Source organism: Anarhichas minor, unplaced genomic scaffold, assembly GCF_050575085.1.
Source record: "Anarhichas minor isolate MPS153535 unplaced genomic scaffold, ASM5057508v1 ptg000026l, whole genome shotgun sequence".
Lineage (NCBI taxonomy): Eukaryota > Metazoa > Chordata > Actinopteri > Perciformes > Anarhichadidae > Anarhichas > Anarhichas minor.
In genome coordinates, this window is record NW_027466472.1 from 11,220,539 (window position 1) to 11,248,347 (window position 27,809).

The 27,809-nt window shown below is 44.2% G+C and overlaps 1 protein-coding gene across 1 annotated transcript; it reads left to right on the top strand.

Annotated features, from left to right (window-relative positions):
- On the top strand, positions 1-27,451 carry map3k10 (mitogen-activated protein kinase kinase kinase 10). Its single transcript, XM_076100029.1, has 11 exons — positions 1-2,922; positions 18,285-18,465; positions 19,301-19,449; positions 20,551-20,726; positions 21,120-21,366; positions 22,244-22,366; positions 22,460-22,598; positions 23,297-23,409; positions 23,489-23,766; positions 24,376-24,910; positions 25,408-27,451. Exons 1-11 carry the CDS (start codon positions 1,914-1,916, stop codon positions 25,815-25,817), a joined length of 3,360 nt encoding a protein of 1,119 aa, XP_075956144.1. The 5' UTR covers positions 1-1,913; the 3' UTR covers positions 25,818-27,451.
- Positions 27,452-27,809: the final 358 nt, after the last annotated feature.

The following is a 27,809-nucleotide window of genomic DNA, read 5'->3' on the forward strand; positions in this document are numbered from 1 at the left end:
CCCTGCACGGTGAGCTGCACCCTGATCTGCGCACACGTGATGGGAGTAAATACGCACACAGCCTGCGCGCCTCCACCATCGCTATGTTTTGTAGATCGGTGACAGAGGGAGCGCTTGTTCTCACGTATATGTGGACGGCACCCCGGTGTATTCGGATGCAAAGCCAGCCCACAGACTGACAGCTCGGTGCTCGAGATGTCACGTCTCTTTGGAGGAACAGTCTGTTTGAACACGACGGACCTCCGGACAGCCGGATGAGCAGCACCAACACGGAGTCCCGGGAGCGAGTTTTAGTTCCTCGCCAAATTGGGTTAGCGACCTGGACGGTCCCTCTTTACTCGGATGTAACCACACGCCCATGCGACGATATCGGTGGATCTTGCAGCCAGTGTCCAGGTTAGGTTACAGTAAACGCTAATTGTTTACGTATTAAAGTAGGGCTGTTTGGGGCGGAAGACGTCAACTGGGACTGGATACAACATATATAAATAACCGTTTCTGTTAATATTATTACTTTTATTATTATTATTGACATTATTATGCTATATTATTATTATAAAGATGGGGGTTCGGTCAATCTATAAGGGAATCATGGAGCCTTCTGTAGGCTAATGCTGCAATGCCACCATGCAAACCATCGTTGACATTATTCCTCCACCTTGCTGCCGCCGTGTGATGGTTTCTGTCATTCCTAAAGAAGTCGTGGACATTTAAACTATCGATTGACGATCCGTAACTGCCATGCGTGCTCTTGGGGCAACAGGACACACACGCGGGCATCCTTTTACCGTCTCCAGTGAAGAAGAGTTTCTTTTCTCACCGAGGACTCGTCTCCATCTCAAATGTAGCCCAGCAGAGGCGACTGAACCAGGCCGCTGCACAGAGACGGAGGCCGGTTTGTTGTGCTCGCACTTGGCCGGATGCTGAACACGGTGCCACTTTGCAGCTCTGTATTGAACACATGCCGCCGGCTTGTTTCTGTAATTCCCCTGCTGTCTTAAAATGGACGGGCTCTTTTTGATAAAGGCTATTCATGGACGTTGAACCGGCTCATGTAGGATTCAGCCTGGACCGCGGATATTTCAAAATGCAGTGTGGAAGAGAAAACAGCCCGTGTTGACGGTGATGGCTGGCGGGGGAGGTGCATCTACACCGGGCTGCATGAGGAATAACGAGGACGCTTGCTCAGAGGATTTCTCTCAGCTCAAACACAGACTGATGTCTTTATTGGCAGCCTAAATAGTCCATATTCCACACTAAGATTATTCAGTTGTGTTTTTCTTCGTGTCTCTGTGGCCCCCAGAGTCAAAACACCTGTCCTCAATGAGCTGAAATTCAATTCAGAAGAGGTTATGTGTTTATCAGGGCAAATTATTCAAAAGTATAAATCATGAACCCAGAGTCGGTCTCGGTTTAGTTTGGATGAACTCTGCTTAATTGTAACAGCAATTGTAGGACACTTATAACACGTATTTAACTGTTTTATTAATTAATAAAGGCAGCAATTGAGAGACCAGAATCCACCCACCGATCAGGAATCAGACTGAAGGCATCTTTCTGAAGGATTTCATCAGACCTGCTGTTTCTTAGATAAACAAATACTCAGGTCTCCTGTGGCAGCTTTCCAAACGAAACAATAGTGGAAACAATCAATTAGGTTTGGGGAGGTTAAACTCGTGGAGTGTCATTGTTTGACCTGATGTACATTGTCCCTGAGTGAACTTGCCTTTGGGAATACATGTTACTTACACACTGCCTAGCAACAGCACAGCAGCAACCGGTAACAGGATTTGGCACAGTTTCAACAGCGAGATGTGGTGATGGGGGGGAGCAGTTGCAGCTCTCTGATCCTCTGATCCCTTCACCCCCCCACTGCTGGTGGAGGACGTCTCGTCTCTGTCAATGGGCCATGTATGGATTTTGTGCTTGAGTTGACCGAGGGCAGGCCTACAGCGTCAAACGGCAGTCAGGCTGCCATGAACCCATACGGCAGAGCGAGCGGCACAGCAGCCCCCCTGTCCTGCACCAGCTGTGGGGGCTGCTGCTCACCGCCTCCCCCTTGCCTAATCCCGCCCGGGCCCCCCTCATCTACTACCTCTTCCTCCTCCTCCTCCATCGCCCCGAATATGACCCCGCCTCCGCCGATGTGCCCTGCCCCGGTAGTGCAGGTGGAGAATGGCAGCAGCTGGAACTCCTCCACCATCTCCTCCTCTGGCTCCCCAGACTCACACCCTGGTCACCGCTGTGGCGCCAACAACCCCAACCCCTTCTGGACGGCAGTGTTCGACTATGAGGCCACAGCAGATGAGGAGTTAACCCTGCGGCGCGGGGATCTCCTTGAGGTTCTCTCCAAAGACTCCAAAGTGTCTGGGGACGAGGGTTGGTGGACAGGCAAGATCCAGGACAAGGTGGGTATCTTTCCATGTAACTACGTCACAAGGGGGGACGCCGCCAACTACCAGCAGCTGACTGCAGGAGGGCTGGTGGCAGGCGGGGTGGGTGAGTGCCCCTTGGAAATAGACTTCACAGAACTGCACCTGGATGAGGTGATTGGAGCCGGTGGGTTTGGGAAGGTGTACAAAGGAGTATGGCGGGGAGAGGAAGTAGCAGTAAAGGCCGCCAGGCAAGACCCCGATGAGGATATTAGTGCCACAGCAGAGAGCGTGCGGCAGGAGGCCAGGCTGTTCTGGATGCTCCGGCACCCCAACATAATATCTCTGCGTGGCGTCTGCCTGCGGGAGCCCAACCTGTGCTTGGTGATGGAGTACGCCAGAGGCGGGGCTCTGAACCGAGCGCTCGCTGGAAAGAAGGTTCCCCCGAGGGTTCTGGTGAACTGGGCGGTCCAGGTCGCCACAGGGATGGACTACCTGCACAACCAGGCATTCGTATCCATCATCCACAGAGACCTCAAGTCCAGCAATAGTAAGTACTGCAAAACAAGTGAGACTTATCATCACAGAGACTCTTCATCAGTGGATGGAGTTTGCTCGGTGGTCATGGAGATGTTTCAGCCATTATCATGTGACCTTAAATGTTATAACAGGTGTTTTTTACAGGTTGAAAAGCATAATCCTGCTATCATATGACCAAAATGTGGCCAAAGGCGCTAGAATATTTACACTAAGTAGACTAAGATATTCTTTGTCACAGTGTAATTCCCAGGGTCCATAATGAACCTAAAGCGCACCTGCTGTATGTATCATCTAACTCACAGCTGAGAGGCTCAACACCAGGTACAATAGTGTAAAATAGCAGCACAACAAATACACAAAACACAGCTCCCCTGTGAACACACCTAGCTAAAACTAATGCAATCTAACGCAACAGTCCTGTAATATATTATACCTTTTATGAAGGTTATAATTTTCAGTTTTCGTTGAAACAGGTTTAGGTGTTGATTCAACTTTAAGGTTATATTGTAGTTTGAGCTGCTGACTTATGATGCGTTGAACTGAAAGCTGTGTCTAATATTATAACTTCATAAAGGGATTTATTACAGTGTATTTTCACCTGTTCATCTGTTCTTAACACATGAGATGAACAACAGTATTTTGTTGGTGTACAAGTGATATTGACAGAAGGAGGCAATTTTAGGCTAATGTCATCACATGTTGCCCATAGTAGCAATGCATCTGTTGGGATGCCAGCTTGGCTTGTAGGTATGACTTCAGTGAGGAGAAGGTCTCCTGTAGTTCCCTCTCTCCATCCTTGTGAGATTATTTTGTTGATACGTAATATATTGCAAGACTCCAGGAATAGTTTGACATTTTGAGAAATACTCTTATTCTCGATTCGAGATATGAAGATCGATACCACTTTCATGTCTATATGGTAAATATGAAGCTATAGCCAGGAGGCAGTTAGCTTAGCTTAGCACAAAGACAACAGAAACAGAGGGAAACAGCTAGCTTGGCTCTGTCCAAAGGTACTCAAATTACCTGCACCTCTAAAGCTCACTAATCAACACGTTTCAACTCATTTGTTTCGTCCGTACAAAAAGTAAAATTAGTGTGAAATCAAAATTCATGTTTTACAGACGGATATAAACCGGACTATTTCTTGCTGGTAGAAGATTTTGTTTGGACAGAGTCAGACTATCTGTTTCCTCCTGTGTCCAGTCTTTGTGCTAAGCTAAGCTGACTCCTACAGTATAGTCTCCTGGCTCTAGCGGTATCGATCTTCTCATTTCTCATTATCATCCTTTAAAATGGCAAAATCTTTCACCTTCAGCAGAGATCAATTATTTTACAGTACTTAAAAACAGGACAAAAATATGAAATAAGAGAAATACCTTATACAAGTAACAAATCAACCACTGAGAAAGAGGATAAGGTGATATGTTGTATTGACTAATCGTCCCACTAATAAAATTTACATTGACGTGTAATATAGTTAATTTGATTGGCCTTTATTAAATCCACCGGGACAAATATAAGTGGACATTTACAAATGTACAAACAGTCATTCCGCCTTCTCGTAATCATTTTATGACTTTACAGATGATTATCAAGTGTTGTCATTGAATATTAACATACAGATGATTTTTTTTCTGGTGAGCCGACGCTGGATGAGAAAGTTAAATTGAACCCAGCAGGAAGGCCTAAGTCCTGGAGAGCTGGTCTCCTTCTGCCATCTTTTCCCTGTCATCTCTCTCTGCACCTCCTCCTGCTCCTCATCCTCCTCCTCTCTCCTCCCCTCCTCAAGGAGAGCAGTTCTGCTCTGCAACTCACTGGGCTATTTTTGGTCCTTTGTGCTACTTGCTGTTTAAAGACGCAGTTGCAATTGTTGGTGCATTAAAGACATAACACAGCGAGCATCTAAGTGCATTCTATGTGTGTGTGTGTGTGTGTGTGTGTGTATACGTGGAGGTCAGACTGCGTGTGTTTATCCCAAGTGACATGAGTGATGGGGGAGGGAGTGTACAAACATGGGTGGAGTGTGCGGGATGCTGACTAAAGGCCTTTTAAAGAGGGAGACAGGCAGAAAGTAAGTGAAGCTTAAACACACTCGCTGCTTCATCTTCCCAAATGTTTCCTAATCTTCAATCCTTCACTCTGTCTTCTTGAGTCTCACTCTTAAACATGCACACCCTGCTTCCATGTCGCCCTCCTCCCTGTGTGGCTCAGTAACAGTAACATGATGGGGGGATCAGATGCGTATTGGACAGCAAAGCCTTGGCAACAACGCCATAACGCTGCCTTTCCATGGTGACATGGGCACTGCTTCTGTGCCACTGAGTCATACAGCTGCTAGCCGCTGTCAGCTGCTGCACAAAATGTCAGTCCCCCAATTTAGAGTATTGTCTGTGTGAAAATAGCAACTGAACAAGTGCAGGAATGTCTCACGAAGGGCTCGGAAGCTGTTTTCCACCCCGATTGATGACTGAAAATGTGTGGGTGCTAATCGTTAAGTATGTGATTAGACTGTGACTCACACCCATGTACTGAGGGATGGTTGCATTAGCCTGCCGATGCCCAGAAGGGTGAAGCGTGGAAAGAAAGTGAGCGAGAGACGGAGTTAGAGAGTGAAAAGGTCGGGAGAATAACAGGGTGGAATAGATCAGGTTGTGGAGGGAAAATGAGCTTGAGGACCAGAGAGAACGGAGATGTATGTTGCGAGAGAGGCGACTGATGGGAAAGAACAAGAGAAGGAGAGCGTGGGGGATAAACAGCGGTTCATCTCAGTTTTGGGTTACACCTCAGCTCATTGTCCAGGTGCGCTGGTCTCAGGTGTCCTCTTCAAGCCGCCGACCACTTGGCATCGCTGCGGTTACAGAGCAGCTCAGGCCCCCGAGCCTCTCCTCTGCCTTCCATCAGCCGGCTTCTGCGCTCAGTAAAAAACACAATCTTACAGTAAGATAACGACTGAATCTTCATTCTCCCTCAGAAGAATTCATCAAGGCAAAACGTGACACTGCTCATAGACTCTGTGTGTTTGACGCTTTGCTAACATTTTACAACACAGGGATTGTTTTTCTATTTTTGGCTCACTCACGTGCTTTCATCTAATTTTATCAGAGCCAAGTTAAATATTTTTTTAAGGCGTGTCCTCGTGCTGGTGTGAGAGTTAATTGTAGTATTGTTGTTAAGGCCCACAGTGGTGAGTGAGTCCGTGTGACGGGGATAATCTGATTACCGTGACCTCCACAGCATGTTTGTGGGTTGGCAGGTCATGGCCCCCGTGGTCACGCCTTACCTGTCACTCTGATCCTGGATCAGCCTCTAGTCTCTCAAAGCATAGGGCACCAGTCCTCTTTGACTGGCTTGACACGTGGGGTTCAAGTAGAAACAATGGAAAGATCCAGAGTGCTCTTGATCAATATAGACATTCGAGTGTGAGACAAGGCTGCAACTTTCATCAATTGTTTGTTTTCTTGACATTGATTGTATGGTTTTTAAAATGCTGAAAACCCCCAAATTTGACACATTCAAATATCATTTTGTTGTCTGACCAACTGTTCAAAACCAAAATATATTCAGTTTATTATCACAGTAAGAAAAAGAGTAACTATTCACATTTGAGAATCTGGAATCGGTGCATTTTTAGAAATATTTGCTTATAAAATGAGAAACGTTTAAGATTAAGTTAGTCGATAATCAATTCAACTAATCAGTTCAGAACCATATGAAACTAGATAATGATTTTGTCAATCATATCTTAATATAACTAATGTTATATTTTTCGTAATTGCATGGCTTCATAATAATAATAATAATTTAGTAGGATAGTTTTATGAACCAAAAGTAAGTGAGGTAAACGTACGTCACCACCTTATATGCAATAATTATATATATAATTATATATCTCATATCCTGGCAGTGGTGTATAGTGGTGTGTGTGTATATGTGTCTGTTGTCACTTACTCACCTCAACAAGTTTGAATTTAGATACTTTTTGCAGAAGACTTTAGGCCACAGTTTAAAAGATCTAACTATTGTATATTAATAAAGTGGTATAGCGACAGCAAAATCAAACAGATATTACCAGAGACCACCTTTGAATTGACATTTGATGCAATGTGGATGAGAAGTCGTAGAGATGATCAGAAACAGTATCTGCTGATGAATACTGTGCGATACAGTCAAAAGCTCCAGAACAAGTGAGTAAGAGGACCTTGAGTTGATCTGCTTCATTACCACTGCCAGGATATTAGACTGAGTCACGGTTCCTTTTTACAGTCGGGCCTTCGTGTACGTTACTGACACTTTATATAGAGCTCTCTAGAGGCTTTGAGTCAGCTGCAGGTAAGACAATACAGGTGAGCTGATCACCTGTCACAGTAAGACACAGGCCAGGTCATATCTGTCCCTGCAGGCTGCTCTTACGTACAGCAAATGTCATATAGTTTGAACACTGTGAACACGCATACAGCTAATATTTGTCTTTCCCTTTGAACTCCTGTTAGATAAGATGTCTCTTAATCCAACTCTCATTAAAACAAATGTGAATTTTAATTGTAATGTCATGGTCCCAGATGAAGCTTCTGTGATGTTTAACTGTGAATGCAGAGGCTAAGAGACACACTCAATAAAGACCCAGCGCGGTTGACATCGGCTGCTGTTTTGACCGCTGTAGCTTCAAATGGACGCCATGTTTACACAGTCAACAATCATCTGAATGATGGGAAACCCGTGTCTCCAAGCAGACTTGTCAAGTAGGCGCCTATGCTGTTTGCTCGTTGAGTTGGCTATTACAAAGCAAGAAAAGACAAATTAATGTAATAGATCGTTTGTTTGTTTTTCTTTTAATTTTGATTTCAAACTAGCTACCGTGACATGAACAACAGCGCACACTGTAATAGCTAGTTAACAGATTAGCGAGGCGAGATATGGCAAATACTTGCTGTCATAGAAAAGCCTGCATCTGTGTGTGTGTGTGTGTGTGTGTGTGTGTGAGAATATCAGAGTGAGTCTGTTGAGGAAAGGATTAGAGTGGAGGCCAGTGCCGGCTGATAATCCCTCGGAGAGACAGAGCGGTCGAGGCCGAGACTGTGACTAACTGGAGTGTGAGCTAGCAACGCGACAAAATAGAGGAAGAAGACGGTATCTTCTAGCCTAAAGTGTGGAAGTATTTCATGCGCGTGGACTTGAGGAATGATGTGCATGTATATGGCTCCTAGTGATTAAGGGTGTAGGCTAGTTTCAGATATGGTGGTTGGGGGAAATTGCTGCATTATACTGCATTTACCCTACTTAAAATCCCTTTTCAGTAAAATCAGTTTCAGTGATGGCAACCTGGAGCTATTTTGAGCATCAAGAGATCATGGGTCATATACGACACAAGCTCTAATGTAGAGATTATGCTTCACTAAATATTCACAACCTGCAACAAACTGCCAGCTTGTTATGTAGCTAATTGAACCAACTAGCAAACCAAACGTCAGCTTGCTAAGATGAACCCTTTCGTGATATGGCCAACACATCTGACCTGACACTTGAAAGAAAATGCTGTTTGAATGCTGGATAACAACGTTGGAGGCGGGACATCTTTAAATTCTTGGAAAAGTAGCTCAGTGGAACATGAAGCCAAACAAGTTTGATAAAATTACCCGGATCTTCCACACTGCTTCAGCATCCATCGGAGCAAGCACACTAACGTTGCCGTTGACCCTGAAAGTTGTAAATTGCTCCACATTTGAAGGGTTTTGAAACGTGAGGGCAACATGCTCACTGGTGGAAATTAGACTCTTGGACAGAATGATAACACGGCAGGCTGCGTTTGAATTTCTGTGGGAATGTCTGCGAGCTTAGTGCGTGTGCAGTAGAGTACGTGTGGAGGTCGGACAGCAGGAGATGCTGGCGCTAGGGCAGAGAACTCGCACTCCTACTACCACACGCATGTACGCATATACACGTACACTCATGTACACGCTGCAACAGGGCAACAATGACCCCATTCTCACACAGCGGCCCAAGACACAGCGAGAGAACAGGACTCACAATGACAGGAGTCACTGCAGAGGGGATGGAGGGGGGAGGATGGGAGATCGAGGCAGCGAGGGGCGACTGTAGGCCATGAATGACAGAGCGGAGAGATGGATGGAAGCAAGGCAGGATGGGTAAAAAAATGCAGTGGCTGTGGAGAAATGCCTGGAGGCTCGGTTGGGAAAGGGAATAGAGAGATGGATGGGGGAGGGAGAAATGAATGCAGGAATAGGGAGAAGTATAGGGCCAGTTTGAGAGGAGGTCAAACCATTCTTATTTCTCTCAGTGAGCGGGCTAGAGATTAAGGCTAACGTTCGTGATGGACTGTAGACTGCAGTTTGCCACTATCTGTGTCCGTCTGCACTGTAGGCCTCATTATATCAACATCAATGCACACAAGTTCAAGTCAAAGGCACATTTTATATCTGCAACCATATGAACACCAGCATGTGTAGGCAATAGTCTGACTTCTAAAACAAATTATTTATAATGACAAGCAGTTTTTACAAATCATGTACTGATTTCTGGGCTTTGCTGTTTGAATAAATATTTTGACCCTATACAATATACATTTTCATTGGGTCCAGTGATACCAGACTGAAATATCCCAACAATAATTAAATGGATTGCTTTGAATTTGGTGGAGATATATTAATGATCCCCAGAGGATGGATCCTAATGACTGTGGTGATCCTCATAGACACGAGTAGCCTACAGTGCTGAAGGAATGTCTAACCATCACAATGTTAGCATAGGCTACTGACATTAGCTTTTAGCTTAAAGCACCGCTAGTGTGGCTGTAGGCTACCTCAAGGCAGAAAATTCACCAAAAAACACAGAGCAGTAATGTTTGTTTTCTTGTTTTGTGGGAGTGAGTTTTTTTGGCAATGTCCATTCAGACTAGACATCTATTGTCATGTGTTGAGATTCAGCATCACTACTGCAGCTCCAATGGAGTAGATCTTTCAACAATCTCAGACATCAAATGTACGTCAGGACATTTAATTTTTTTAGTGTTATTCTGAAAGCAACAGGGAGAAAACCAGAGACTGACAGCAGCGTCATCAGACCAGAATGCAATGCTGCCACAAGACATGATTCACATTGTGGAAATAGTTGATTTTACTTTTTCTTATTAGTAGTGGCTGAAGACGCAGGTTGATGGCTATCAGGACTGTTGGAAGGACTTTGGACTGTTTTCAGTCCTCTGGCACAATGTGAACTCGGCCACACTGCTAACAGATGTTTCTATCTCCCTGGCTGTCAGACGGGAACACTGCTGAGTTTCAGTTTTAATCACAAACACACCACATTGATGTTTGCAACATATGTACTGTGGTTTGATTTGCTGCTTGTGATCACTGATCAAATGTCCGTAAAGAATTTGTCACACTGGTTCGTCAACTACACACAAGCGCGCACACACTGTACACCGGTGGATTATATAATTGCAGTGTATTTGCATAAGCAGACAGAAGGCTGGAGGATCTTATAGCTTCTAGGGTTTTTAAATTGCTGTCTGCAAAACAGGCCCAAAATGTATTTAATTTGACTTTGAGTCAGGAGACAGGCAAACAGTAGTGCGGTAAACACCGACGCTGAACGTCACAGGCAGCGCCTTTCCTCGTCATCAACTCTAATTCACCTCAGCTCTTCAGTCAGACGGAGCGTCTGAGAAGCACCGGCACGAGAGGTCGTCTGAAATTAAAGTCATGATGGCAAAGTGTAACCACTCAGCTAGAGCAACGGAGACAATACATTTCTGTCTCTCTTTTTTTTTTAACTTAAGCTATCAACTGGGTTTCTTAAGTGAAGGTTTCCTGCAGAATAACACTCCTGAATATAAGCACAGTATGACTTTGTGGCACTACACGGGGGCGAAGCTGTACATTTCAGCAGACAAAGCGACAAACACAGTAATGTCACACACTCACACTCACATTGGCACCTCCTGGGCTGTTGTATGTTCGGTGGCGGTGAACTCTGCTCTTAGAGGGTCATTGTTGTTTGCCAGCAGCCTGGCACGGAGAGTGGGGAGTCGGGCCAAGCAGAGAGGGCGCTGTGTGTCCCCCGAGCCGAAAGTCCTTCACCCACTTTCATAGTGGAGGCAAGTAGAGGACACTTCAGCCAGACGTGTTTGGAGTCTATCGCATCAATACTAATGTAATGTTTTATTTATGTTCACTATGGAGAGACGTCGTCATGTTGTACACTTGAGCTGAGAGCTCATGGTCCAAGCACATCTATGTTAAATTGATTAAAATGACATGCAGTAGACAACACTGCTCCTTTTAGCGATGTGTTATTGCTCTTATCAATTAACACTTGTGCAGCCAGTGATTTTTCAGTTTTTCACTTCAGAGAATAGCCTTCTTTAAACAGGATTTTCTTTCATTTCAGTCCCACTCATCTTAAAAAAAGTGAAAAACTGCGTCGGGCAGAGATGGGGACTTCGACTTTGGACTTGTACTGACTTGTTAAGTTGTTAGTCTTGTTCTGTAAGTGAGAGATCTTTTAACACTATAAAAGAAATAGTTGCAATAGTTGGATTTGCACTGGAATGTTAAATTAAGCAGTTTTGGGAAGAATAGAAACAGACTTGAATGTGTTTGTTTTGTCTATTAGTTGTAACTAATTCATCGAAGTGATTAAGACATGAGTTTGTCTTTGGGGAAACAAAATTGTAATTACATTTTTGCTCCCAACTAAAATTGTATTAGAGGAGAAGCACCCTGTTTCCTCTTTTTCCCTCTGTAACGTTGGACGTCGTTAGATTCAGTCTTGAGTTTGAAGATTTATATTAATATTTTGCAGTTGTTGCACACAAAAGCAGTATGGCTCTGTGAAATTCGTCAAACTAAAGAAGCCACAAAAGTGAAAGATTGTCACGAGTAGAAAAAAAATGAAGCTTAAATCTCTATAAAAATTCCAATTCTGTAAGTCACATTTTTTCTTACCACACACACACACACACACACACACACACACACACACACACACACACACACACACTCTCCAGGCAAAAAGAGCCAAGAGAAAGCCGCCTCATTTAATACCTCAATCTCTTCTGAGAGAGAGGCTGCCTGGTCACACGAATCTGGCAGCTGTGTTTGTGTGGAGACAAAGTGAATGGCTGCAGGGTGAAACTGTGCCACTGCGCGGCTCAGGATTAGAGCCCCGATGGCCTGTGGTGGTACAAGTAGAGCCAAACAGGATATCAATGACATGGGAGCATACTCACTACGGCCTCCATATCAACGCATGGGGGAATGGGAAGAGACCAAGGGATTCGCTGCACGTCTTTCTCTGGTGCTCATCAGTTGTTAGTCTTAATTGAGTGTTGTTTATGTGCTCTAAAATATGCTCTAAATGCTCTAAAAGTCGTCTGTGATGTGTCTTAGTGAAGCAGTTACATTTTCAAACTTTCAGATAACTAAACTGAACGGTTTTGATAGAGAAACGACGGCTTTGTTTTCAAGCTGTAAATCTACTACATGCCTCTGCGTTTACATTTTTCACACTATTTAAACTAGACTTGTATTTTAACTTATATAAATTGTACGTCTTCCTCGGCTTGAAATAGTTTGAGAAACGAGATGTGTGAAAGCCAGAGGAAAATGGAGAGACCTATTGAGATACAGAGACATCTGGTATGTGCTGCCAGAAAAATGACAAAAGCTCTCCCTCCAGTCATCTCTCTTTACCTCTCGCGGCCCGCATCTTTTCATCCGCTCATTATGACCTTCTTTCTCGTAGTGCCTGTTCCTCTTTCTCATCCATCTCACTCTCTGTTTCCTGCCTTTTCGTACTCTTCTGCCCCGACTATTCCTCCCTTTTCAGCTGCTTCTTTGCCATATTTCATTCTCCTCTCTTCCTCCGTATCCCTTCCCCCATTCATCATCTTCAAACCGCCATGCTCTTTGCCTCCTCATCTTCCTACCCCCCCCACTCCCACCACCTCCCACATTATGTACACACAATCTACCTCTCAGTTTTTTGACTCCCTCCACTCTTTTGCTTTCCCTGCGTCTCTTCTTCCATTTCTTCTCCCCGGTGTGTTGTGATGGTAGCCAGGCTGGCGACAGCTGCACCAGCAGACAGTCAGACAGTGGGCACCGGCGGAGGGAAAGAGGGGATGACAATTGGGGAAAGGGGGAGATGTGAAGATGAAGCGACAGGCGAAATGGTTGAAGGGGGAGGTTACTTTTTTAATTGGCACGGTTTTGATCTTTTTTTCCGAGGCAGAAAACAGGGACGTCGGGGGGGGGGGGGGGGGGGCAGGCTGCTCAGCATCCCACGGGCCCGTATCCCACCTGTGTTGATGCACCGTCGGCTCGCTGCCACGTCCGTCAAGTTGCTGTATTTGTCACCCTGACAGACGGCTGGGACCAGCACTGGGACGGTGGTGTTGTTGTGCCTAAACAACCAGCAGCTCTGGGCATGCTGGGGGAGGGAGAAGCTGTGGAGGTGTTGTTGAGCCGTGGAGAGTTAGAGGGACGTATTAGAGACTCTATCGGGAGTTTGTTAGGACCTGATTCGCTGACTTGGCGCCACGGCAACAGCTGTTCCACCCTGCAGCTACACCTGTTTCTGCAGAAGAGAGGAAGAAGGATGGGTTAGAAACAGAAAAAAGGGAAATGTTCTGCTCTCATACACTCAGAGAAATCGTCTTCATGACGGATGTTCTATTTTTTTCCCGTGTCTTGGTAAAGTTAATTCCTGACACACTGAGCCTTGATGATTTGACATAAGGCTCCACTTCATTAACCCTCGAGAATTTTGTTCAAATAGATGCTCTCATCCCAACAGAGAATTTGAGACTTTTACTTAGTGGGTCCAAACTCCAAAAACGCTGGATGCTATACTTCCCATAATGCATCATTAGACCCTCCTCACCTTTTTAAACTGCCAAATCTTTCAGACGCATGTCCACCAGTATGTAACACTGTGTTTAAACAATGTGTTGTCCTAAACCCAGTCCCAGATAACCCTGGTGACATCCTCAATGTTATTTTCTCAGACTGTAGAAAGTCACAGAATACAGTATACAGCTGTTTTCACAGGAAGTATTCTTGTAAATTCAGTGGAGTGCCCCTTTAAACAGACCATTAAGCGACAGGGGAAAAGAGACAACAAAGCGTCCTCATAGGGGCATGAGGGTTATCTTCTCTTCTTTCCCAGCGTCATAGTCTCGGTCCGTGACCTCTGCCCTTGTTACCATAACAGCAAGTTAATGACACAGCAGACTGAACTGAGCCAAAATAACACGAACAACAGTTAACCAGTCGAGCTTTGTGTTTCAGAGAAGGTGCAGAAATAGAACGCACTGGTCTTAATATGTGGTGGGAGGAGTATTTGATTTGTAATTTTGTCAAAAAAAACTAAATGCACTTTTAACATTTGTACTCAATTCAGTTTTTTCATTAAATTTTCTTTTTTTTTTAAACAGTGTGTTTCACCTGTAACTGCAGAGGACCAACACCTCGATTGCCTCAGTGAAAGACTAAGATAGTAAGAGTCCCAAAAAAGCTTCTTCTCATACTGATATCTGCTTTTTATTTGGCGCTTACAGGTCTTTGTAAGCGGACTAATTGTGGTTTAGACAAGAACAGGCCAAAGATGGCAAAATAAATTAGGGAACGTCAGTTTCATCACTTTATTCAGTTACAATAAAGTCCAACATTTTTATTTGAGCTCAACCATAAATTCACAACTTTTGGCTACAAAAACTGCAAAAACGTGCGTCAAATCCTCCATCCTAAACCTGTAATGTATCCTTGTTTCCCAGGTTCTGTTCTGTTGGGAGTTTCCAGATTATAACCACATGCCAAACATGTTTGTTTATGGTGTTATAAACTTTGATGTAAGTGGCTCAGACAGAAATACCATCACTCAGAAGACCTTTTACTGCATTCCTCTGTGGGGAAATACCTGAGAGGGCTAATGTGTCACTTGTCCTCGCTGCACTGACTAACCACTCTGGAGATCATTAGTCGGGCTGAAGCCTCGCTGGTTACTCCTCCATCAGTGTTTGAACAGCGGCTCCAAGTTATTTCTCAACACTGAGCTGGGGTCAGGGTCCATGGCCAGAGGAGAGAGTGGTGGCAGTTCAAAGGTTAAATCAACAGTTAATCATATACGGGGCAGGAAACTGCTGCTCTCTCCGTGAGCTGAAAGTTGACAATCAGCAGGTGTTTGTAAGAGCTGATCAATAATACTGTGACATAACTGCAGCAATAAAGATTCACACTGTGTGCCCTAAACCTCCAAGTAGTAGGTATAGCACTCCTCCAAGTCTGCACTCAATGACAACCTGGTGCATAGCCACAGTGTGGCAGTCCTTCATGGGTTATCTTCACGAGGCATCACACGGACCTGTTTTAAACATTATCTGATTATCTTTGCTGAGTAGAACCCCTTTTAGATCTGGGTCATGGACATAACAACTAGAACAGGATCACTTTACTGTACTTTTTTATTAGTTAACTTGATACTGAAATGAATGTTTAATTACAAAATGTGATTCTTTCCATCTATCTGTCTCCATCTATCCATCGAGGGCCACCTCTTTTGTTTGGAGTGAAACGTCTCAACAACTACGGGGTGATTTGTGATTCATTAGACGATCCCCTGACGTTTCATCTCACCCACCATTAGGTCACACTTTCAATTTGTCCTGCGCTTTGGTTTATGACCAAATACCTGCAAAACTAACGACATCCCCACCAGCTTCAGCTGTACTTTAGTGCTAATTAGCTAATGTTAGCATGCTAAACACAATACCTGTTAAATAAGAGCGTTGCTACTACTCCAGTTTTACTTTTACCTCACCACAGAGGCTTAAGATCAGAAACAAACTTTGGACCTCGTTGTTTATCCGTCTTACTCTTTGGTTTTCATCACAGCCTCACAGGCTCGTGTTGGTCAGCTGGATTACATTTATTTCGCAGCTCTTTGTTGGTTACAAACATAACACAGGTCATTGATAAGATAAAGTCTGACTGATATCAGCTTTGCAGAGAAAGGTCTCATTGGAGGACAGGCTCTCTGTATGTAAAATAAATCCTCTACTGAATGCTTCAAAATGATGATGATGTCAATAAGGTGCAGCAATGCAGCAGTTATTCTTGTTGATTAATAGTAAAATAAAACATATTATAGTGTGACTAATCAACGGCACATTATGGCCTGTGATATTTCCCATAATGCTTGGTGCTATGAAAGACTTTGTATTAACCAGGGAGCTTGTCATCCGTATTTCTGGCTTTCTTCTCATCCGTGTGCATTACTCTATTTTGAGATAACATTTCCAGCAGCATTGCATTGTGTAAAAGCCACACTATCCTCCAGGACTTGTTTCTCTGCCCTCGCTGTGACAGAATGTGCTGCGATGCGGGTGTTATTTGTGTATCGCTGCCCTTCAGTTTTCTGTGCTTCCAGCCGAATATATAAACATGTTGATCTTTGGTGTTTTGACGTATGGCTGAAACGCTGTTGACAGTGAAAACCTGTGGCGGGATTAATGAATGAGCAGCACGGAGACGTTCTCGAAAGTAACACGATGATGTTCTAATTACATCAGGAGGAGAGCAGGTGGGAGCGCTGCTTCGCTCACATGTTCAGTTTCTGTAAACAGTCCTCCGTTCAGTTTCTGTCTTTCCTCGTCAGCCTCTTGTGTCTCTGTGCTCTCCCCTCCCTCCACCTACAAACCATGATGTCCTTTTGCCCGTAAGGATGTGCTCCATATTTATACACACAAAACAAACCAGAAACGGTACACACCCGCATGTGTAAGCATGCAAACACATCATTCTTTCTGAGTTTCACTGGACTCCATCTTTTGTTCTCCAGAGAGACAGAAAGAGTTAGCCCCGAGGAGACAGCTGTCCCTCACAGAGACGACAGTATCAGAAAAGAAAAGACAACACGGAGACAATCTCTGAAGTACTTCTTCACTTTAGAAATCCCATTTAATCTATTATTCTAGTTCACTACATTTTTAAGGAACTAGTTATTTTGCAGATACAATTTTAAATGCCAAAAATGTGATCGCCTGATAAGATATTTTGCATTTGAATAGATTAAACCCCATTAAGTCCAACATAATAGAAAGAAGACAGCAACAAATTAATAATTTAATTATAGATGAATCTGTTGATTATTTTATTTATTTATTGTTCGTTCTATGACCTGCAAATAAAATATTAAATGCAGAACTTTAACTTGTAATGAGAGTATGTTACAGTGCGGTTCTGCTACTTTCACTAAAGTAAAGGATGTGAACACTTCTCTCTGACTATGGAATTATGTACAGACGGGTCGGAGAGCAATTCTTTATCACTGAAACTGGTCTCCTAGCGAGCTTGTGGACAGAGCAGAGCACAGAGAGACACACCTTTATCACGTGAAAGGTTCTGTGTGCGTGCGTGTGTGTGTGTGTGTGCAGGAGTGCATGTGTGTGTAAACAAAGACGTGTGTGTGTGTGTGTGTGTTACTCTCTCCACCACCCTTTGCATACGCCTGTAGATAAGTGAGAGAGAGAGAACAACTCCCTCCCAGTGCCTGTGATGTACAGTCCAAATATTTCCATAGGAAACTCTCACACGGAAATGAAGGAGGAAGTCGTACATAGAAGAGAGAGAAAAGGGACAGAGAGATGAGGTTAAATGCTAATATTGACAAGGATGCTGTGTACATTAAAATGACACTGTATTGTAAATATCCTCTCATCACACACTGCTGGACAATTTGTGCCCTCCAGCAGAAACCTGGCTAGCACACTGGTCCGACCACGCCTGCTCTGTAAACACGACTGTGTTTTTGAACTTGCACAGCTTTTACATCTTGTATTTGAACGTGACACAGTGTAGTTGGGAAACAGCTTGAACTAACTTAAATCAATCAGACTGTGTTTGGAATATATTGATGATTTACCAGTCTATCCTGTTCATTATACACGTTTGTTTAACAATTTTATCTACTGATTATTTTTTCCAATAAATCGATTTATTGCTTGGTTCATAGAATGTCAGAAATAAGTGGAGAAAACAAGCATCACAGTTTTACAAAGACCAGGCTGAGGTCTTCAAACTGCCTGTTTTGTTCGACTTAAACAAAACTAAAGAATATTCAAGTTACTATCATAAAGAAGTAAGAAACATAATGTGTGCTCAACACTGTTGTCTTTTTTAAAGATATTTTTTATTAGAAAACATGTACACAGCAACAGTTCACACAATGATCCACGTTCCAACAAGACAAAACAGGAAGGACAACCTCCTGAGCCTCTTAAAGTGTGTTTTAACTTTTTCTAACACGTCATCTTTTAACACAAATCTTTTGTCTGCTCCTCTTCCTCAGTCCTCATCCAGGAGCCGGTGGAGCGGGAGGACTTGGGAGGGAGAACCCTGAAGATCACAGACTTCGGTCTGGCCAGAGAGTGGCACCAGACCACCAAGATGAGCGCAGCGGGGACTTACGCCTGGATGGCCCCCGAGGTCATCAAGGTGTCGCTCTTCTCCAAGAGCAGCGACGTGTGGAGGTACCGCCCTCGTCTCTGTGTCTCACTTTCCTGATTCGTACAGGGACAAACGTAGCAGGATATGTTTTACCTTATGTATACTGTTAAGAATCAGGCTTGAATTAAGAATATTAGTCTTTATTTTTGTTAATTACTGGTCAGAAGAGTTTTGTGATGAATTATTTTACCTAATTTTCTGTCCAGTTAAGTCAGATGTAACTATCAGTATGCATCAGTGGTCGAGGAAATATTTAGATCCTTTTCCTAAGTACAATTAAGAATACTGAAATATACAGTAAAACTTTTACTGAAATAAAATGATGTGAGCAAACTGTAGTAAATGTATCAAAAGTTAAAATACTCATGATTCAGAGAAAATGCTCCCAAGTGACTGTTACTCTGTTACATATAATATATTATATATACAGCGTATATTATATAATTGGATTAACACTACTGATGCATTAATGTGTAAGCAGCATTTTACTGTTTTACAGACTCTTCACATTTTAAATGCTCTTTGTCGTTTTAAACTTTAACAGTGCATCATATTTTATAAGCTCATTATTAGTTTTGTATTTAAAATATTTTAGTCATATGTTAGATGACTTATAACTCCAGCTGTCAGATGGATTTCGTGGAGTAAAAAGTACAATATGTCTCTTTTAATGCTATTTAAAGCTATTTTTATATTTAACAAAAAAAAAATAGTGCAAGGTTCAGTTGCTGGAAACAGATGAAAGCCTTCTGTGGTCACTGTTAAGAGATGGAAGGATAGTTTTTGGCTTCAGCTGTGACATTAAAACGTAGAAATGAATAAAAACATAACATTTTCCTTTTGTTTCTCTCGTCACAGTTTCGGTGTGTTGCTGTGGGAGCTGCTGACCGGCGAGGTTCCCTACCGGGAGATAGACGCACTGGCGGTCGCTTACGGTGTCGCCATGAACAAGCTAACTCTTCCCATCCCCTCAACGTGCCCTGAACCCTTCGCTCAGCTGCTGGAAGGTAAGCAGCCCGACCTCCTGCACACTTTGAGGGATCATAATATCCAAGAATGCAGAAGAAGAAGAGCTGTTTCAAACTGTCAGCCAACTTCCCCTCCCACTCTGCTCCTAAAGCTCTTTTCCTCCTCATTTCGCCTCTCGCTGCGCTTCATCTTATCCATGTTCATCCGTTAATCTCTCCTTTGTCATCCCTCGCTGCTCCCTACACTCTGTTTACTCCTGTCATCATCTCACTTTCATCTCCTCTCCCTCCAACTTTTATCCCCACTCTCCTTATGCTAATGTGTTTTACCTGTTACATAAATGTTACCCGCTATAAACTATATTTTCAGGCCGTGAAACTGCTCGTAACACTCTGCTTTGGCCTTTTGATGATGATCCCCCCCATGACTCGTGTCTTTCAGTGGACGGTTATGGCTGTGGTTTAGTGTTGGAGAGGCAGCTCTGATCACTGTAGGTGTGCACCATGTTTCTGCAGCAGTCAGTCAGAGTTTGGCTCGTGATGGTTGCCATATGCTGTCCCATCTTGTCTTGTCGTTGCCGACTCTACTGCCAGAAATTCAAGGATGACGAAGCTAAAAGTCAGGGGATATTCTATATTTTATTTTATTTTAACGAATGGGCTTTGGGCGGAGTGCGACAGACCAGGCGGGGAATCAGAAAGATGATTGATGATTTGACGGTTTTGGTGTTTTCATGCGATTTGTTGACAGTAAAAAAGAAAACGTATTAAAACACCAGCCTTATCCTTTAAGCAAGAGTGTCAGCTGAAACTCCCTTTAGCTGTAAAACTTGGTGAGCATCATTTTTCTGGATAGTATAACAGGATTCAAAGCCAGGATTCAAATATTGCCTTATTGATTAAAAACATAGCTAAAGTCGGTTGTTTCAGAAAAAACAACACATTTTTTGACAAAACAAATCTTTTGCTTATATGGAGGTTAAATCTACTTATTGTTAATCACTTTAAAACAGCATCTGCCAAATGAATATAATGTACAACATCATAGCCACTGCAAACCATCTGAATAGGACGATAATACATATATTACACGACTTTAACCTCAGTAATAACTTGACCTCTCGTCTCTAAACCCCTCAGAGTGCTGGAGCCCAAACCCCCGCAGCCGGCCCTCCTTCACCAACATCCTGAGTCGACTGCAGGCCATCGAGCAGTCGGCCATGTTTCAGATGCCTCTGGAGTCTTTTCACTCCTTACAAGAAGACTGGAGGCTTGAGATCCAGCAGATGTTTGACGAGCTCAGGGCCAAAGAGAAGGTGAGACATCTGAAAACGCAGATTGAGTCAAGTCTAATATTAGAGAATTGTAAGTTTTAAAACAGGTTCAAATAATATACTGTATATCTGAGGATGTTTGCATGTTTCATTTGAGTTTATTCATTCAAACAGAAGAGTGTCTTCAGCAGAAAGTCACATATTATATTATCTCACCATATCGCTCTCTGGTTATCAAATCTGTCGGAGGTGTTTCTGAAAATTACAATCACCTTAGCAACAAGCCTTTTGCCAAAAGAGGTGTTAGAGGAGGTGCTGCTGCGCTAACAACCTCTTCCTCTCAGCCTCATACTCTCCTCTTCTCATCTCCTTCTACTGTTCCTCTTCTAATCCTCTTTTCCTCTCCTCTTCATCATCTTGCTCGTCTCTCCTCAGGAGCTGAGGTCCTGGGAGGAGGCTTTGGCTCGAGCAGCCGAGGAGCAGAGGGAGCAGGAGGAGCAGCTTAAGAGGAGGGAGCAGGAGCTGGCGGAGAGGGAGATCGACATCGTGGAGCGAGAGCTGAACATCATCATCCACCAGATGTACCAGGAGAAGCCCAGCGTGAAGAAGCGAAAAGGACATTTTAAGAAGAGCAGATTACTGAAGCTGGGCCGAGACAGCAACTGTATCAGTCTGCCCTCTGGTGGGTGGAAGAGGAAACTGCAGGCAGATTGCTCAGTTTGTTTTGATCTGATGAATGCAATGCAATAAACTGGCAAAGCTCCCAGTTAACATTGTTTTTTCCGTGTTGGAAATGTAATACAAACACAGCTCTTAGAGATAAAAACACCAATAATAAGTGAATCTACACTAACACACTGCAAAGTCAACTTCACTTCAGTCTCCTTTAATTTGAAGAGAGGAAAACCACACTCTCTCATCCAATGATTCCAATATTATATCAACATTACACACTTGTTTTTGAGGAAAGTGTGGTCAAGATGCTAAGCTACTATTAAATTATTGTAGCTTAGTGTGCGGTCATCCTTTCTTCAAAATAGCACCTAATTTATTCTCATTTAAACTGGAGATATTTTCCCCATTTTATCAGAGAACATTTTAGAAAAACAGTACTCTTTATAAAGCTTTATAAATATTAATCGACAAATTGGAAAATTATACATTCCTTCAGTGTGTCAGCCAATTGATTAATGTACTTGTGTTTGTTTCAGCATGTGTTTGTGTTAGTTAGTACAGTATTATGTTACAGCCCAGGCAGACAGGGAGAATTCAGCAATTTACTGACAAAGTGAAGATTCATAAACCTGGTTCAGCGGGGATGAGGGAAAGTGGAGACAGGTGAGCTGGTGGACGTGAGAGTCAGGTGACTGGGACAGGTGAGAAAGTCTCAGGGCATCGGATGTAGAAAGACAGGAGACTGAGGGGATGAAAGTGAGGATCAGGACGCCACTGTGTGACTTATAGCGGAGCTCATACTAGCCTGCACCTCGCTGTTAGGACATGTCTGCCAAGTGAAAACTGATTCATGTGATAACTCCCCTCTTCTCGCTCACCTGTAGGCTTTGAGCATAAGATCACAGTTCAGGCGTCTCCCAGTGTGGACAAGAGGAAGACTCAGGGAAGCGAGAGCACCACCCCGCCCGCCAGCCCGGGGGTCATGCCCCGGCTGAGAGCCATAAGACGTGAGTGAAAAGAAACGGAAGTCAGGTAGCATCCTGTGTGAGAGAAAGTGAACCCGAGGTGAGAGAGTAACGATATATCTGACTGTCCTTCAGTGACGCCGAGCGACGGCAGTAAGACGTGGGGTCGCAGTGCTGTGTGTAAGAAGGAGGACCTGTCGACCAGCAAGAAGAAAGGACGCACCTGGGGACCGAGCTCCACCCTCCAGAAGGAGAGGGTCGGTGGGGAGGAAAAGTACGTGCACAATGCGTTTACATATCAGTGATGAACGAGTTCTACCTGATGACGCCAGTAAGACTTTATGGGGTGTAAAACCTTTACCTACTTGTATTAAAACAGGATTATTTTGGGTTACACATTGGAATTTGTTTTTGAAGCCATTCTAGCTGATGGAGATAGCACGAGTTTAGATCATGAGAGAAAGTCGACACAAACTCAAGAATAAAATACGAACACTGAAAGTAAAAAACAGACAAACAAATGTGAAATGTTTAGATGTTTGGATCTAGTTTGGTGATGCGACAGCAGGTTAGCAGCGTTTTCTAAAAGGAGGAGAAACACAATGTACCTGCAGAGACAAGGATTTGATGACGCGGATCATTTTCTGTTACAGTTGTCATAGACGAGACGAAACCGCCTTCTCTCATATGTTTCTGGACAGATTATTTCTCGTAACACGGAGAAATAAAAGCTTTCGATCAATATGTCGTTACTGTGTGTGGAGCGGCCAGAAGAAGAGCAATTATCTCTGGAAATATGGTGGAGAAAAAAAAGTCTATGTTGGTCATGATGGCTGTCCTCACCTGACATAAACATTTTAATTCATATTTTCATCTGAAAATATTGCTGGTTATTTGGTTGGTTACGTTGTTTTATGTTTTGTAAGTTAGTTCAGGTTGGCGTTGTGTTGACATCATGGTTTCTGTTTGCAGATTGAAATCACTGGGTGACGGATCCAAAGTTTGGTCGTCCAGTGCACCAAATCTGGGCAAGTCCCCCAAACATGCGCCCATGACCGCCGGCTTCTCCAGCCTCAATGAAATGGGTGAGTCTTTACTTTTCATTGTTAGTTAGTGACGAGAATCAATCATCCTAACCCCTCTTTTATTTCCTCTCTTCAACAGAGGAGTGCTGTGAGTTTGAGGAGTCACCAGGGTCCCTGCTGCCCTCAGAGATCAGCAGTAACGGGGCCGCGGAGGACTCTGGGTCCCTGTGGGGCAGTAATGTTGGGAATACGAGCTCCTGTCAGGGGCCCGGCGGGCTGGGGACGGGGGTGAGCTACCAGGACTCGCTCCGTCGCTGCAGCCAGAGGAAGAAGAGCGACATGCTACTGTTGGGTTGTGCCTCTCTGCTCGCCTCCGTTGCCCTCGGACAAGACCTGCTGCAGCTGGGAAAACTACAGGTGAGAAAACAGAGAGAGAGGGAACATATAAGACATCTTTTCACTTATAAAACCTCAACAGAAGACCAACCAGGTCTCTACTAGCAGGTCAATATTTATTTTATAGTACACCTTGAAGGGAAATTCCAGTTTTTCAACCTCAGTGTTATTCTAGTTACATAATCAGCAGATTAATAGGCGAGCATACCAAGCGTGGTTTCATGATCGTACAGTCTCCTCATCTTGAACTAATAAAACACCTGTGGAGTGACATAAAACAGGATGCACCAGCTGCCAAATTATCTGTGCCATCCTGTCGAGTCAGCATGGGCCGAGGTCTGCGTGGACGGTTTCCAGCACCTGATTGATTTTGTGTTTTGAGGTTTTCCGTCTGTTGTCAAAGCAGACGAGGGTCTTACGAAAGAAGTCACAGTGTGTACAGCGAGAGGATGAATTAAAGTATTGCTTTGGATCGGATGTAATCTCTGCTGTAGTTTCTTTTGACAAGGTGAGGAAGTGATTAGCAAAGAAATACAGTAACATGATGTTTTTCAGCTGAATGCATTTTGAGTAAGACAGCAGCTCGATGGTCCGACGAGCTTGTTGATGTGACCTGATTGTTGTTATCAGGTGCTCAAGGATGAGCAGGACCCCAGAGAGGAGCAGCGTAAGAAGAAGGACGGTCTCTTCCAGCGGACGGGACGTTTCCGTCGCAGCACCTCTCCACCCAGCCGAAACCTCTCCCTGTCCCTCTCCAGACATCACGACTCCACGCTCCCCTGCATGGACCCGTCTCCCTCTGTTACACTCCTCTCTTTGTCTTCTTTGTCTGACTGCAACTCCACCAAGTCCCTCCTTCCCTCCGACCCAGACGCCTCCCCCCTGACCCCGGTGACGGGGCTCAAAACCCCGGCGGCGCCCCCGGCTCCCGCCCTCAACCCGCTCTTGGACCTGCGGGCGGAGAGCTTTAAGAAGGAGCCCAACCAGTCGCTCACGCCCACACACGTGTCTGCAGCGATGGCCCTGAGCAGAGGACACAGACGGACCCCTTCGGACGGGGCGATACGACCCAGAGCTCACACTCTTGGTCACTACAGGACGCCGTCAGATGGAAGCATGCCCATGCCTCCTCCACCGGGGGCCCCACGCATCACTGCTAAAAAAGGTAAGGGACAAATAGTGTAGAACATGTCTTTTACAATGCTACAGGAAAACATGATTAAAGTTGAATGACTGTTCATCTAATATTTGTTTAGACATTTTACTGTTGTTATGTTTTATTTAACCTGGAAGTCTCTTTAGAAATATTATATCTTTAACAGGAACACACTAGACACAATGGCAGCGTTTAATAGCTAATATAAAAGACACACAGTCTCTCATATGGTATTGTTGCTGATGAGTACAGGGACTGCTTTGAAATCTCTTCCCTTTTGGTGCATTCAAGACTTGTGGGAAACCCTGGCGTCCTGGATTGTTAAAGCTGGGGGGGAGAGTTTTCTGGACTGAACTTTTAGCAACATTTTCTCTACATCTCTGAAACGCTTCATCGATATTGACACATGTTTTATTGTGTTTATTGTAAGACTTTCCAAAATCAAAAGATATTAAGGTTACTTTCATGATGAAACATTTATTTTACATTCTTCTTGTCTTACTCAGGTACACAGGACACCCTGGACGTCCCCCGGCTACCCGACCCCTCCATCATCTTCCCGGTCCCCCATCGCCGTAAAGCCCCCGCTCCACCGATCCCTGACACGGTTCCTCACTGCCTCATCAGCCCTCTTGAGAGACCCAAGACGCTGGAGTTCGCCGCCCGGCCTCGGCCCACCCCGGCCAGAATGAGACCCGACCCCTGGAAGCTGGGCTCCCTCTCCCGGACCCTCAGCTCGTCGCCGGGCAGCAGCTGCGACAGCCCCCTCGGCTCGGGGGACAGCAGCGCCAGCAGCGCCAGCACCGCACGACCGAGCCTGATGGACATGGACGTGGAGGGCCAGAGTTCGGACCAGACTGTCCCTCTGTGTGGACAGCGGAAGCGTGCCGCTCTGTGTGGACAGCAGTACTCATAGTGAAAAAACAGCCACGTCTACTTTTCTGCATTCAAACCTGTTCCAGGACTTTAGAGCTTGGGCTGAATGCCGACTGATGTCTGAGCCAAGCAAAGTAAACTCACTGAAGTTTGCAAAAAACATCCCACCACATGTCCCGTTTTAGGCACTTACTGGAAGCCATGTGTCCCTTTAGTGTCCTAATAAGGTGTGAAATCCTAACAGCAAGCCTTTCCCTGATAGTGCTCTCTAACCTGCACGGCACGGAGGGTCCTAGAGGCCTTTTAAAAGCCTTGTAGTGTGCTCACCCACCTACCTTACGCAACACTTCTCTCCCTCCTTGGAGGCCATCTCTCCCTGCTTCTTAGTGCCCCATGACAAGGACACACACAACCTTCAAAAGCCAGTCAAGTACTTAAAAAGCCACGTTGCTATCTTTTCATTCTGACTCGTCTGCCTGTGCTTTTGCCCGTCTGTGTCGCTGCCCACTTTCTGCTTGCTTCTCTCACTCCAAAGAAAAAAAAATGTTCGTTCACATTTCACCTGAAACATTTCAGGAGTCTTTCATTCACACAAAAAACAGGAGCCGGACTGTTTAAAATTCTTAATAGAGAGTGTCTTTGTTCTTATTTTGCACGCCAATTGTTCTGCCGGAGCGCAAACATTTTCCATAAACTCTGCCTTCATCCTCACATGTGTCATCTCTCTGCACGGGGGTCATCATCCTCTCCCCTCAAAGACCAAGACAGGAAAAAGCCTTTCATCTCACAGCACTGGTGGACCGGTTATATCCTTGTCTTGTACAGAAAAAAAGAAAAACAGAGTTTATTTTCTCCGTGCTGGCACCATCCCAACCTGTTCGCAAAACGTTTTTCTATTGGTTTGGCAGACCAGGTGTGTTGCTCTCTGTGTGAATGTGTAGATATTACTGTACATGTGTGGAAGAACAAAATGGGTTCATTTGTTTGCGTGCTAATGCTTCTTCAGTGCATGTTGTTTTACGTGTGAATGGTTCGCTGAAAGACAAGTGCAGCACTTCTTCAAAATATGATCTCATGTGTTTGTCTTTTACACTCTTTACATTCCTCACTCGCAGTCAGTAGCACTCTGTGTGGATCCCGCTCACGCCACTGGAATGGACACAAAATAAGTGAACACAGGGATAACGCTACCTGATTTCAACATCGAACTCATGTTGGACCATTTGGAAGCTTCATATTCTGCTCTGACCGGTTGTCTTCAACATCAGTGGCACTTTAGGAGCCATGCTGTGCATCTGGTCAGCCTCTCTGTGGACCAGTGGACTCTACTCACGGCTGACAAATCAACTTTTATCTTCGCACGGTGATCGAAAAGTCCGTCTTGGCCGCGGGTGGTATTTTACTTGACAGTGCAAATTTCTCTAAGTGAGTGTGTGTGCGTGTGAGGGTGAATATGCGTGTTTGTGTTACTATTTGTATGGGATGATGACAATCCCGTCAGAGTGGGCCTAAATCTCATTCTCCTCGTGTGGTTAAGAACACTGAGTATTTATTAAATTTATTGTTATTATTGGAAAAGATTCGTTGTTATTACGATGCTCTTCCTGGGATATCTGTATATATTTGTTAATACAACAGGAAAAACCAAGTAAAAAACCTGCTTACTGAAACGTCCATGTTGTCTCCTGTCTCAACCTGTGACATTTCTGGTTTCAATGAGGAATAAGTGTGAAACGTGATGAATGAGGGACGAATAAAGGAAAGAAAGATGCTTCAGTGTCAGTGCTGCATCTATGTTTCTATTCTATCCATTATACAATAGCATCTCAGCAGTGATGAAAGAAGTACTCAGAGAATTGCAAGAATGTTAAAACACTTTATTACAAGTGGAAGTACAGAAGAAAATCTTCTCTAAGCATCAACAGAAAAGTACTTGTTAGATTGTTAATACTGATGCATTCAGTATTTTACAGCTGTAGCAGGTCACATATGAGGTAGTTTCAAATACTTTATAAGCAGTTTGATAGTTTAG